The sequence below is a fragment of the Zophobas morio genome, unplaced genomic scaffold (genome assembly GCF_036711695.1).
Source record: "Zophobas morio isolate AGI-343-1 ecotype UQ-CSIRO unplaced genomic scaffold, CSIRO_AGI_Zmor_V1 ptg000369l, whole genome shotgun sequence".
Lineage (NCBI taxonomy): Eukaryota > Metazoa > Arthropoda > Insecta > Coleoptera > Tenebrionidae > Zophobas > Zophobas morio.
In genome coordinates, this window is record NW_026972473.1 from 18,334 (window position 1) to 31,819 (window position 13,486).

General features: G+C 30.9%; 2 protein-coding genes across 5 annotated transcripts; one reads left to right on the forward strand and one right to left on the reverse strand.

The window, feature by feature from the left end:
- The first annotated feature begins 3,726 nt into the window (after nt 1-3,726).
- On the forward strand, nt 3,727-7,110 carry LOC135120285 (GRB10-interacting GYF protein 2-like). The gene is made up of 7 exons (XM_064044589.1): nt 3,727-3,832; nt 3,883-3,978; nt 4,049-4,127; nt 4,405-4,550; nt 4,963-5,052; nt 5,717-5,841; nt 6,979-7,110. Exons 1-7 carry the CDS (start codon nt 3,766-3,768, stop codon nt 7,108-7,110), a joined length of 735 nt encoding a protein of 244 aa, XP_063900659.1. The 5' UTR covers nt 3,727-3,765.
- Nucleotides 7,111-7,553: 443 nt separating this feature from the next.
- On the reverse strand, nt 7,554-8,989 carry LOC135120282 (riboflavin kinase-like). 4 transcript variants are annotated; one of them, XM_064044583.1, is made up of 4 exons: nt 8,883-8,989; nt 8,404-8,561; nt 7,898-8,000; nt 7,554-7,725 (listed from the first exon to the last, which is right to left on the reverse strand). In XM_064044583.1, the coding sequence occupies exons 1-4, from the start codon at nt 8,962-8,964 to the stop codon at nt 7,604-7,606; spliced, it is 465 nt and encodes a 154-aa protein (XP_063900653.1). In that variant the 5' UTR covers nt 8,965-8,989; the 3' UTR covers nt 7,554-7,603. The 4 variants fall into 4 exon arrangements, 3 of the variants coding, with proteins under 3 accessions (XP_063900653.1, XP_063900655.1, XP_063900656.1); XM_064044585.1 differs by having other exon boundaries at nt 7,648-7,786; XM_064044586.1 differs by having other exon boundaries at nt 7,648-7,841.
- Nucleotides 8,990-13,486: the final 4,497 nt, after the last annotated feature.

The following is a 13,486-nucleotide window of genomic DNA, read 5'->3' on the forward strand; positions in this document are numbered from 1 at the left end:
TGGGAGTCTAACACACGGGAAAACAAGCTAACAACTACTATTTATAAACAATTAATTACTAAGGTGATAACATTATGTAACGCACCCAAAAGTAACGTCACTTCTAATGAAGATGGCTGGGCGTTGAGCATGACTATAAATGAACTTTTTCCTGTTACTTATGATGTAAAGGAATTCAAGCAAATGCTGGCCTTATTATATATATAATTAAAGCAAATACTTCTCGAATAAATATTTCTTTACTTTTTTTCTTCATTTTTCCTTCTTTTGTTGCCTTATTAGCGTTCTTGTGCGTATTTTATATTTATAACCTCTAATTTTTTAATAAAAAGACTTTTAATTTCGATAAAGTCGTAATCCGTGGATTTATTGAAGTTGACTTTCCGAGTTGTCAATAATATTTAATAAATGAGGAACGTCTACAACTTTATTACATGAGACAATAAAAGGGATAAACAGTATAGAAGAACAACAAGATAGACAGACCAATAAAACACAACAGAACAACCGATCACTAGAAAAGAACAGATCATATGATAATAACAGACCAGAACAAAACCCTGTAGCAAAAAAGGGACACCCAAACCATGAAAATAAACGCCACTTGTTTTCTCCTCATGCGTGCATACTCTTCTACATGACTGACCGAAAATGGAAACTAATCACGTGACCTAAATAGAGTGCGGTAGAGAGCTTAACCCAGGAGGGACAACGCGGGTCTTACATATGTGCTCGATGCATTTTACAATACATTGAATCCAAACCTAAAACAGGGGCCCAAAACTGGATAAAGATATCAAAGGAACTTAAGCAGAGGACAAAAAACCTCTTTGTTTTCTTCATTTATTTATTTATTCATTCGTGACATACTACAGCCCCCATGCACATCAAATCTTAACTGCTTATTCCTAATCAATAGAGAAGTAAAGAGAGGAATCAATTCCTTTTTAAGAGTAGTGTTTTTCACAGTTTGCTTTCTAGCTTTAAAGCAAATTATTCGAAGAAAATAGAAAACAACAAATAATTATACATTAAAAAAAAATTAAAGTCGCAAAAAGGGTTCTACTGATTATTACTATGGTCATTTAGCTAAGAGGTCTAAACCACTTTGCGCTCTTTGTTCTATTACTATATTATTGTTTACTTTTGTACTTTGATTAAGCTTATTTGTTTTAATAAACAACCACATTTTTTCTTCTTACCAATATTTGTGTGTGCTTGCTTAGTTTTCTTAAAAAGTTTCTTAGTCTCTAACTGCTAAACTTGAATTTTTTAAACTAAAAATAAGCACAATTTAAACTAATTAAATAAAGTAATTAAGTTAAGTATATAAATTAATAATTATATAATAATATAATATATAAAGATATTAAATGTACGCTACATACCCATATGTTATTAACTAAAATATTGTAAATTACTATTTTGGTTTTAGTATGTTAAAATGAACAATAAATACTATCAAACATAAATTAACATATCATTGTGAAAAGTGTAAAGTGTAAAGTACATCCAAACATTGTTGGAGTTACTCTCCGAATTATGGGCTCATACCACGTGGAACATGCATATGTTAATGTACTACATGCCGATACCACGTGCTTCTACGTTTGCCCCACTTTTTATGTATTTTGTATTTTGAAGACATAATACCCTTCCTCTACGGTACAATATGGATTGAGCCTCCTATCTTTCTCCGATATATATCAACTATAAATTAGTAGTCAACAAAGAAGCGACCTTTAAGTTGTCTGGCTCTTTTATCACTTGTACCAGCCTTGAACATTACAAACAGCAGCAGCTAATAAACTATGATGTTCACTGTATTTTATATAGCATGCAATTTTTAAAAACAAAGCCTTAGATGTCACCATTTCCGACCATAATGCAACTGAGCATCTTAAGAACCACGGTGTATTCGTAATTTTAAAAAGTAAAAAAGGAGGGGCGATCAATGTATTGACCCGTAGAGGAAGGATATTTGTACCTTAAAAAATTAATTCAAATTGCGAGACAAGAACCACAAAGGACACGTGCTTTGGCAAATGTTGTAGGCATGTAATTTATCAGTATCATCCTAGGATTTGTCTTAAGAAACTTGCAGCCTACTTGCATCAAACTCAAATTAGGACCCACAAACGATAGCATACACCACAACAGCACTAATATGAATTTGTAAATAACAGCTTATTTTTGAGGTGGCGTTTGCTGCGCAAATATATTAATGGATGTTATTCATTCTTGGCAGTGCTCATTTCTTTTTTCATAAAGTACCCAACACAAGCTTTTTTATTTATTAAAATAGATATATATATATATATAAATAGTGTATTAAAGATCAATCTTAAATATATTATTTGTACCTAATGATGCGAAGTATTTGTAATTTTCTTCATGTGCGTTTTATGATGCTAAAATTTGTAGTAGCTTGTGTTTACTAAGATTATTTACTAAGATAGCATCAATTCTTTAACCGCGGGCTGGGTAGTGATCACTTTATTAGCATATGCGCCGTATTATATGCACGACGACCCAATTTACGAAAACTTTAATATATATCGCTCAACTCAAGGAAGCTCTTCAAAGAGCAGCAGAACTTTTTGTGAAACATCTGAACCACCACTGAGCACAAAAATCACGAATATGCCTTAAAAAAGCAAGCAATACCACTAGCCCATTGCAATGCGTTCTGAGCGAATTCATAGCCTAAAGATACATTGCACACTGGAGATCCATGAATTATAATCACCTTGTAAAAGTAGTTGAGCTAAAAAGTCTTTGCTCGAGAAGTCTAATATCTTTAAAAGGCATTAAAGTAAAAAATTTTTTCAGATAAGATGTACCTAGCGTCCAGCCGCAACTCGAGTTTAACAAAAAAAATACTAAATATCACAGTATACATGAACATTTAAAACTTTAAACACACTACAGAAAACTAAACACAAAACCCCTAAATTTCGCAGGAAAAATTGTCCGTGAATAACCCAATCATCTGAGAAAAAGTCAATAAAAATACAAGAAATGGGAAAATTTCCACTCACAAACTACTTTGACCAACTTTCTTAGTTAGATACAAACTAAACAAAGTACTATTTTATAAAAACAAATCTGGGACAATTATATTTACTATACAAATATTGAAGCATTTTTTGACCTTTTGTAAAGGTATAGACCAGAAACTGGCCCATAAAACTATTCCTTGCTTGCTCTCGTTCTATTTTTTTTGTATTTATAATTTTATGCGTTATATTATTTTACTTACTTATACATATTATAATAAATATATTTAATTAACTCTTACATTCAATATATTTTTTAAGATACATTTTCTACAAAATTTTGATAATATACACTTACTAACTACGAATGTGACAAAAAAAAGGAGCAAACAATAGTTTAATTGGTGCAAATCAACTAAGCAACTAACATTTAGCTCTATTTACCTAAGTAACTTAGTACTTTTTAAAAAAAATAAATTATTATAAACTATGAATTATAAAGTTTTCTAAGTTCAAAGCTCAACTGTTAAATAATGTATCAAATCCTTAACGGTTACGCTTATATTTCTGATTTTTTCCATAGTAAACAAAATTGGAGGGAAATTAGGTTAACCACATGCAAAAGGCACGTTTATAGGGGCGCCCTTTAAAGCAGCAATTTTCGTTTTTTTACGTGTTGGTTTCTTTACTAATACTGCGATTCTTTCGTTTCCTTATATTTTAATATTAACAATAACAAAAAATTATTGTTAGGAAATACTTCTTTATGTCGAATCTTGATTACACTGAAGAATTTAGGTCGATTACTTCCAATCAAAATGTTGACCAACAAGGTTACGTTGGCTAATCCTTTAACATCACATTATTATCTTATTTATTGTAGCAATGACGTTTTTATCCTCTTTTGCGGCTGAATTTAGTGGTAAATTTAAAGAGGTAATAGATCTAAGTGAAAATTTTAAAGCTTGGCTAAAACCTAGTAATATTTTTGACTTTTCAGTTATATTTTTTATTTTAGATTATATTCTTTGTATATATGTAACTTAAAGCTTATAACGATTTGGAGCAGTTCGATGCCCACCGATTTTTAGAGAAGAGAGGAGAAACGTTAACAGTGAAGGATCTGAGGTTTATATTTGCTCTTATATATATGCTTTTGCATATTTTATTAAAGATATTTATTCATTGTCAATTTTCTATTGTTCTTAAAGTTTTGTCACATTTTTTAATCTTTATAAGTTATAAACATTTTGCTTATTTCTAATAAAAATACAAGCCTTATTACTCTTAAGACTGTTAACTACATAATTCCTTTAAAGTAGTTAATGAAAGTATCACCCGTTAATTTAGTTTTTTTTGTTACTGCCTTATATATGTATATACCAACTTTTAAGTTTTATACCAGAAACACTCTTCATAATATTAACATCGAGCCCAAAACTCGATTGTCTTTTATTGAATATCTTCTTTTCAAGTATAATAAATCTGCGGCTGAACTTTTTGAAAATAAACCGAATAGCGAATTGGTGGCTAAACTAGAGGCTGCTGTTGGTACTACTTTCCTCCTGTTTTGTAGATAAATATAAAGATAAGTATATAGAATAAATAAGAAACTTGAGCATATTAGTTTCAATATATACACTTTAGTTATGTTTATCTTGTAGTTAGTAAATATGCTATTCTGATCACAATGTTAAGCTTTAAATTATTATATTAAATTTTAAAGGGATTTTAAAAAAACTGAAAATTTTTATTTAATTTCCAAGTTTTTAAAAGTTTATTTCAATCTTTTTTAATTTTTCTTGATATTATTCTACTTTTCATTAACCAGTTTGTTTTTTAAATTTATATTAATAGCGACAAAATTTTTTGTTTATATATCAACTATTTTCTAGATATATTAAATTTTCTATTAATAAAGATTTTCTTGACCTTTTAATATTTATAACTAAAAAAAAAAAAGAACAATACAAAGGAGTGATGGAAGCTAAGGCAGCCAAGGAAAATCGTATAAAGGAACTGCGCGAAATCGTTGCCAAGGGAGGAAAAGATTGTAAAATTAAATAAGCAGATTTTATATTTTACAATATTATATTTATCTAAATTTCTTTTTGGCCATATATACGTGTATTACATTGTTACATATTATTTGTAAAATACTAGCATAGAAACATACAAAATATTTGTTTGTAAAGTATTAATATCGTTAACACTTTTAAAGGCCTTTTTAATTTTTGACTAACTTTATTCGAAATATTAATCAAGCAAGAATTTACATTATTATAATTCATTATATTATTATTAGTCAAGTTTCTTAACAAAATTCCTTTTACACCCTTTTTAAAATTATATCTTTATAAAATATTTTCAGAGCACATTAGTTATTTGACTTTCTCTTTTACATTGTTTTACTTTTGTTCTTTATATTTTTTTGATTGTTTACTTCACAATTTTTTACGACCTCCATCGCTTTTTGTAAAATATATATATATTTGCAGCTTAGAAGTGTACATGTAGCGAGCCATCGCTTTTGAGTAGAATACCAATGCAGTTGTTATTGGTTATAGAGTGTTACTGGCCTGTGTATGTATCATTACATGCAGTGTATAAACTTTTTATATTAGTAAAAAACAGAAGCCCTTTGCTATATATTTTATAGATTTTGTACATCCATTATCTTTTAACAAATAATCTGATTTGTATCATATTTTATTCAGCGCCGAGAGCACGAGTAGAACTGAGACAGTTGGAAATGGGCGACCCAGCTAAGGAGGTTACTGAGGAAATGTCTGCTATTCACGCCCGTTTAGCGGCTAAGCGGGCATTGTTAAGCCCTGAAGAGGTTCCTTATTATATTAGCAACGCTTATTGTTTATCATAATTTTCATTATGTTAAAACTGTATTGTTTAAAAGAAATGTTTTCACAGAAACATTATCGTACTTCAATTTTTTTTTTTGAATTTTTTTTATAATATACCGTTTTTAATGAGTAAATAATTAAAGTCTACATAAATATACTGTGTAAATTGGATATTATGCTTATTCAAACGCATTGTGAAGGAAAATATGTATTATAAAATAAGATAACTTATTATTACATATTTTTTTGTTTTTTAAAATATCTTATCAATATTTCTCATTACAAGAAAAGAGTAGGTTTGAGAAAATTTATTGCTTAACAGAATTAAGACATGAAATATAAATATATAAAAGTATTATGAACATTATTTCACTGAATTTGGGTATTTAAAACTACTTAAAATTCACCTTAATGTTGAGAAGACTTAAAAAAAAGGAAAAAATGCTTTAAGAGCAATTGGATGAGCACAAAATACAATAGTCGTGACGCTCCGAAAATATGCTCGTGACGAGCATTAATTTTACCAGACATTGCTATTCACTAAGTTCATATTCTTTGTCATGCAATTTAACCTTTGTTTTGTTATATACATCCGTTTTTCTTTCTAAAACTTTTTATATCTTAATGGAAGTGTTTTTGGAATTAAAAAATACATATTAAGCGTACCGTGCAATCATGCCTAAAAGTTTTAGTCAAGTTGATAATGCGTCAGTAGTGACCCTTGGGTCGCCAGGTAGTACTTTCGCGTATAGGGCTTTATTATAGTATTATTTTCGCTTATATATTATTTACTCAACTAATATAAAAAGTTTTACACATAAACAGGACACAACGAAAAAGTACAATAAATGGTATTAATGGTAAGCATAGAGATTTGTTCATGAAAATTCGAATTTTATTTTAGTTATGGGTTTTAATAGTAGGACGAGGCATAATTAACAGATGCAGTTCATCCTCCTAAGCCCAGTAATTAGTAAACAGTGGGCTCGATGAAAAACAAATCCTAGTATTAAGTAGGATTTTTCAGTCTATAGGGGGTCTTCCTTCGTTACAATAGAAATTTATCATATGATTTATCTAGTATAAAATTTTTCTTTGTCTTTAATACTATGATTTAGCATAACTTACGCCTTTTGGAAGAAGAGAAAAGACGTCTTGAAGAGCTTAATCGCGAGCAGGTCAACGAGGAACGGCGCCAGCGAGAGCTTGGCAGGAATCGCCTTAAAGAAAAAGCTGCTCTCTGGAAGTAGTTATAATAAATGTTATTTACTTAAGCATGCACGTTTGTACAATTGTAAAATGCTCTTTGCGGGTAGTAACAGCTTTGGCTGATGAACAGTAAACTCCACTATTGGTATTATTAAGTGGCGCCCTTTTAACGGTTTTCAAACTTAAATATATATAGAAGGCTACCTTATAAGGATTTTTAAAAATAATAGTAGTAACAAATAAATAAGTTTTTATCTTTGCTACTTAGCTAGGCGATCTTGTTATTTGCGGTATATAGCTATCCAAAAGCCTTTCTTTGTAAGTTCTGTCGTCAATACTGCTTATAGTTTGCACAACTCAATTTGTTTAAAACTAAAACAAAAAAAAAAAACAAATTTTGCGCTACCATATAGGTCGGTAAAGTTAAACTTTATTGAGAATGGAATAAGATAGTTTAAGTATAGAGGAGCTAAAATTTAGTAAGTTCACTCAGAAAAACAATAAACTTTGCTATTAAGATTGCTTTGTGAGTTATTAGTTCCTACTCGTGTCACCCTCGTCAAATAAAAAATTGTCTTCTTTAAAGTGTGAAAAGTTTTCCTCAAGAGCTTTCCTACTGACTTCAATGTCTTTCTGTATGGCTCCGATTAACTCTTCTTTAAATAAGAGTCAGTTATTTTGGTCGGCAGTATGGGTTTAGTAACTTGGAATAACACGCTATAAAAGCAAGAAAATAACTATTAATAAAATTAATATACAAAATCTCGTGAACCTGTAAAAAGATATATTTAAGTTAATAAAAAATTCTTTTTTTAACATTTATGGTACCAACAGACTCAAAGTCGGCCTCATCGCGAATGTAGCCGACACAAACAATTCGTAATTCCTCTCCGTAAAAGTCTTCCTCGAAGTGCTGCAAAATATGTGTTTCCTATTATAATACAAGTTTAAGTTTACTAGCCTCCATAAACTTTATACAGTTTCATTTACTTTTAAATTTTTTAATATTAAAGCAAAGATTTAGTTACAGCATTTATAAAGACTAGACAGAAAAAGTTCAAATCTTTAGAAAAACTAAAAACAATATTTCTTAAAAAAAAAAACTCGAAGTAATATAAAATTAAATATTTCTTATATGTGTACACATTATAGCAATGTCGCTTTTATTCGCTTAAAAAACTGTCTGATGCGAGTTTTTTTGAAATGCAATAATAGTAAAGTCTCACCATTTGTAAAAATAAATTAGTTCGAACACTAAGAAAATCTAATAAAACCAAAAGGCAAAAGTAAACTAACTTTCTTTCATAATTTTAAGTAAATGTACTTGTGATTACTATGGATCTTTTTGTGTTTTGATAAAAAGGATTCCATCCTACGCTTGTGACCATCTTTAAAGGCGGTCTCTTTCCATTTAACGAGGCCCAACCGAAGTATATCCCCTGTTGAATGGACTTCGGTAAACAATTGTCAACCACGTAGTCCGAAAAGTTAGCTTACCGTTCAAGTGTTCAAATAATTAGTTTTATAGTATATAAAAGTTTAAAAATGAACTGTTACTTATTAAGAAAGCAAATAAAGGATAGCAATTGCGATAGACAGTTTAGGACTTTAGTAGATGTAGAGTAGTAAATATATTATAAAGTAACAAAATTTAAAAAATTTAAAAGCAAGTTAACCGGGTGTACCGGTAATATAACATAACAGTGTCAAATAACCAATAAAATTGACCATTAATATTTATCACAAACGGGCAAGTGGAAATAGTTATACGGCTTTCTTACTTATATATTAGAGTTATGATGTTTATGAGTACCAGTGGGAATCCCTAACTCCTTTCCACCTCTTCCGAATCCCTTCACAACTTCACCTTTTAAACGAAAAGGAAGGTCGTGCATTTCACAATGTTTCACCAAAAATTTAATAATAAGGGTGGATCTTCTTTTTTTAATAAAATACAGTATTAACTATATAACAATATAAATATTATAGGATAACTTTTATAGTAGTAATACCACGAAAGTAGTTAGAGGAAATGCCTTATTTTCTGTCTCTGCCCTTAACTGCGAGGGTTAAGTCTTTATAATTACAGGCGAATTTTCCAATCCTGAAAAAGTTATCCATAGAATCTAACTTATGTAGACAACTCAAGTGATTTTTATTAAATTTTCCACCCGGGTTAAAACGTAAACGTCCACATGGCAAGAGCAGGAAATTATTTAAAATACCAATCCTTATATAGCATTATAAAGCAGAGAAAGGAAAATCCATAGTCATAATTTTAGAACTTTGGGCGGAAGATGATAAAATTTTTGTTTTAACCCCTTTTGAACCCACACACCGCTTAACTGGAGGCTCCGTTGAGGTGTTAGACACAGCTTATTAATGAACATTTCTGTTCCTGTGCACCTTACTAACCCTCATAAGTTATCGTCGGCTTATGACCTGGTGTTATTGCTGGTAGGAGATTTAAGTTGGGCAAACACAGAAAGGAGCCTAGGGTAGCCAACTGGAATCTTTTTAAGAACACAGTGGTTAACAACTTACCGCTCTATCCGATTCCTTCCTGTCTGTCTGAAATTGATGCTGCTCTCTCTTCTTTGGAAGAGAAGTTAAATTACCCAGTGACAACTTAGAAAATTGTAAATAATATATCCTTCCCTCTCACCATAAAGGATTTTTAATAAATGTGGAAGATGAAAAGAATATGTAGGAAAGACGAGCCCCACGTGACAAGTTAGCTTTTAACAAAGTAATGCGGAGGTAAACGCGAATTAAATGCTTTTTCTAATAAACCTTTAGGATATGAAGCTACGAGTATTAAATTCATCCGATAACTCTATATGGAAAATGATTAAATCTCTTAAAACTCAAAAAATAATGATTGATATACAACCTTTAAAGGATAAAGGAGAAATTGCTTATTCCAATAAGAAAAGGCCAACATATTCGCAGAGAGCTTGTCCCCATAGCGCAAGCCTCCACTAACTTTAATAAAAATGAATATTTGTGCCGCAAAAACGCATCACCTATAGGCTTTCAGGTGTATACGAATGAAAAGGAGGTTAAAAATGAAACTGATATTAAAATTAATAAAGGTAGGGCCCAGATGGTGTATAAAATCGAATGCTAAAAAATCTTCCTCCAGTGGCCGTTGTGTACCTTTTAAAACTAATTAAATCTATTTTTTATCAGGGTTAGTTTCCTATAAATGGAAACAATTAGAAGTTACATTTATACCAGAAAGTAACCATACTAGCAACTATACTAATAAAGATTATCGGCCACTTAGTTTACTTTACTGCTTTGGCAAAGTTGCTGAATTCATAATACTCAGATTTAAAAACTGGCAGATTCTATAAATCTTGTCCCCTCCACACCAATTTGGCCACAGCGAATTTTAAGGATCGTAGAGGACTATACAAAAGCCTTTAATTACAAGAAACCCAATAGTTATGGGATTCTTAGATCTAGAAAAAGCTTTTGATAGATTCTGGCATGAAAGGCTTATTTATAAATTAATTGCATACAAGTTGCCGGGATACCTTATGCGCGTGCTGTATTCAAGTCTTTGCAATAGATCATTGTTTTATGAATAGGAGAAAACTTGTTCCGCCCCAGGATCCTAAAAGCTGGATTTCCTCAAGGCACCTACTAACACCTTTATTATTCTTCCTATATACATGTGACATTCCCTACCAACAAAGTTTCTCCAGCTCTATACGCTGACGACGCTGTCATAAATTGTAGTTCGAAATCAACTGCATTAGCTATTAAATATGTGCAAGTTTTCTTTTATAAATTTGAAAAATGGTTTGCAAAAGTGGAAAATTATGATAAACCCCACAAAATGCCTAGCGATAATCATCTTAAGAAAAAGAAGAAAGGGGAAATTAAAGCTCTAACACTATCGCAAATATCTCTTTCTTGGTGCAGTCAGGTAAGGTTTATAGCTTAGGCTAACAGTAAATTTTCTACGCTTCCCTTTTATAGACATAAAGTTTTATAGCTTGAAATACAGAAAGAGCGAACGTCTATCTTAAAATAGCAAAATTAGCTGTAAGAAAAATATGACATATCAACCTTACTATAAAACAAGACACTAATAACGACATAAGAGTAATAAAAAAATTAGAAAATAGCACTGGTGGATTACCCCTCGTAAGAAGCTGACAAATAATGCTTTGCTTGTAGAAAATTACATATTAACTTAAAAGCAGTTTAGTAAAACATTAATATTCTGACCTAACAATAATGCCTGTGACTTAAAATTCAAAGTTCCTAAATTCTGTTATTGGCATAAAATTGCAAGCTCAAGGCAGTATGTAATTTCTGCGAATTAAAGGGCTATATTATTTAATGAAAGTAGCAAATAAAGTAAAGTTATAGGACAAAATCTGATCTCAAGTCTAATTTTTCGTTGGCTTCTGAAATATATAAAGGCATACAACAGAATGCCTTAACAGGGATGGATAAAACCTTTTCTGTTTCCTTGCAATATTTAAATTTAGAAAACCTAAAGAAAGCAGGAAGAATAAAAGTACTTGTGGTTTCCAGTATGACAGTAGAATGAAGAATCATACGCAGATTCTTAATGGTCTCTTTTGTAAGTCTTAAATTGAATCATATTACAAATAAAATGCCTGTAACTGCACAAATCTTAGGTGTTATACAACCTATGAAAACCTGTATAAACATAAAACCATATATATTGCTAACAAGACTTAGTCTACTTTCACCAATAGGAAGAATTTACAAAACTATCTAATGACTGACTGGTCAGCTCAGACTCCACATTTTCGTAACCTAATAATCTTCTTAATCTTCTATTTAATGGATATAAAACGTAGTAACCCTTAGAAAGCCTCAAACTTAACTATAATTATTCCTCTTCTTAACCGAGCTCTAGCTTAACTACTCAGTGCTTATGGCGAAGCCTTCGACCGCTGCGGCCATAAACAGTAAATTGTCATAAAAGAATAGTCGTTATTTATTGTAGCCAGCTACATTTTTATGAAATCCATGACCAAGAGGTACAACCGCCCACAGGGATCAAGTTTTAAAGCAATGGTATTTAGTGCAATGTTGAGCCTTTACACTTGGCGGTGACAGCGAAATTTTAAAATAGTAACATCTTGCGCTCGTGAGCTAATATATAAAACTATAACTAGGATTAAAAAGTTAAAAAAATTTCAACAATCCTCTATTTTTTTTTGTAATTTTTTGAGAAAGTTGTTATATAATGACTAATATGGTATACTTCTCGAACCATCATTTTGTACCTGCGGTAACTGTCTAAGGATATACAACCTACTTTAAACTTAAGGGGGCGCTTTGAGCCTGAGCTATAGTTTTCGAAAATTCTTAAATCGAAACCCTAACACTCAGGTATTGGCTTTAACACAGCGATAGATGACGATTTAAATAAAACCAATAATCATTGTATTACATGGGTAACAACTATCATGAAACAATTAATTGCTACCAATTTTTGACGTAGTAGGTTGAAGACCCTTCTATTCCTAAGTTCTTTGCCCTCGGGAGCAAGCCCGCTAATTATTTTTACATTACCACATACAGACTTGGTTAGCTACAAAAAAGCTGGGTGTTTCTTTTATTCTCTATACGGTCAAGTGTCATACTTTGTCCTGTTTTTACCTTTTTCTTGTTCTTGTTTTGGTTTAATTAGTTCAGAATTTTTTGTGTCTATTTAGTACTTAAAAAATATTCAAGTAAATATATAATTTTACGAATAATTATATACACATACCTGGTTACACAAGGCCTCTGCTCTATTTAAGTAACTTCCTTTAGGGTCGTTATAGGTGCAACAATAGTATATATCCTAATGAAGTACAATAAAAATTTCTTGCCCCTTCATTTAATTTTCACCTTGACTACGTGTGTTCTTTGCTTTTGGGGCCTTTTAGTTTATGTATTCATAATTTTTTTCGAAGAGTACAATACTGTAACTTTTGCTTAGTTGGGCTAGCTTTTCCACTTTATTGTCTAGTTTATAATCGTTTCATTTTTTGATGGCATACGATAAGGTCGAATATCGTTTTAATATCGTAATAACAAACAATGTTGACTTCTGTTGTGTTTGTATAATATCTTACATTTGGGGTAGCATTTATTTATTTCTTGTTTTTATGTGAATTCAGCTTGTAAGGGGGCTGTGTGCATCCAGTTTGCATACCTAAAAAACTGTATTTTAACCAAGTTGTATACTTTAACGACCGAAATGTAAGATGTCACAGTAGCTCAGTAGTGAGAGCGTTATCGCGCAATCTCAAGTTAGCCTGGCGATTCTTATCGTTGACAGCTCGCATTTTTCTGGTTTGGTGGTTACGTGTACAACTTAATTCTAATATAATATGAGCGATATATGATTTAATGTGTTTTTCTTTACCACTCTGA

What these genes read in the sequence shown, in the direction of transcription:
- LOC135120285 (XM_064044589.1), top strand. Translation starts at nt 3,766, where the DNA reads ATGTCGAATCTTGATTACACTGAAGAATTTAGGTCGATTACTTCCAAT. An exon ending in TCAAAATGTTGACCAACAAG is followed by an intron (nt 3,833 to 3,882) that starts GTTACGTTGGCT and finishes TATTTATTGTAG; the next exon opens with CAATGACGTTTTTATCCTCT. An exon ending in TAAACTAGAGGCTGCTGTTG is followed by an intron (nt 4,551 to 4,962) that starts GTACTACTTTCC and finishes AAAAAAAAAAAG; the next exon opens with AACAATACAAAGGAGTGATG.
- LOC135120282 (XM_064044583.1), bottom strand. Translation starts at nt 8,964, where the DNA reads ATGCACGACCTTCCTTTTCGTTTAAAAGGTGAAGTTGTGAAGGGATTC. An exon ending in GGAGTTAGGGATTCCCACTG is followed by an intron (nt 8,562 to 8,882) that starts GTACTCATAAAC and finishes TTGAACGGTAAG; the next exon opens with CTAACTTTTCGGACTACGTG. An exon ending in AAAACACAAAAAGATCCATA is followed by an intron (nt 8,001 to 8,403) that starts GTAATCACAAGT and finishes GTATTATAATAG; the next exon opens with GAAACACATATTTTGCAGCA.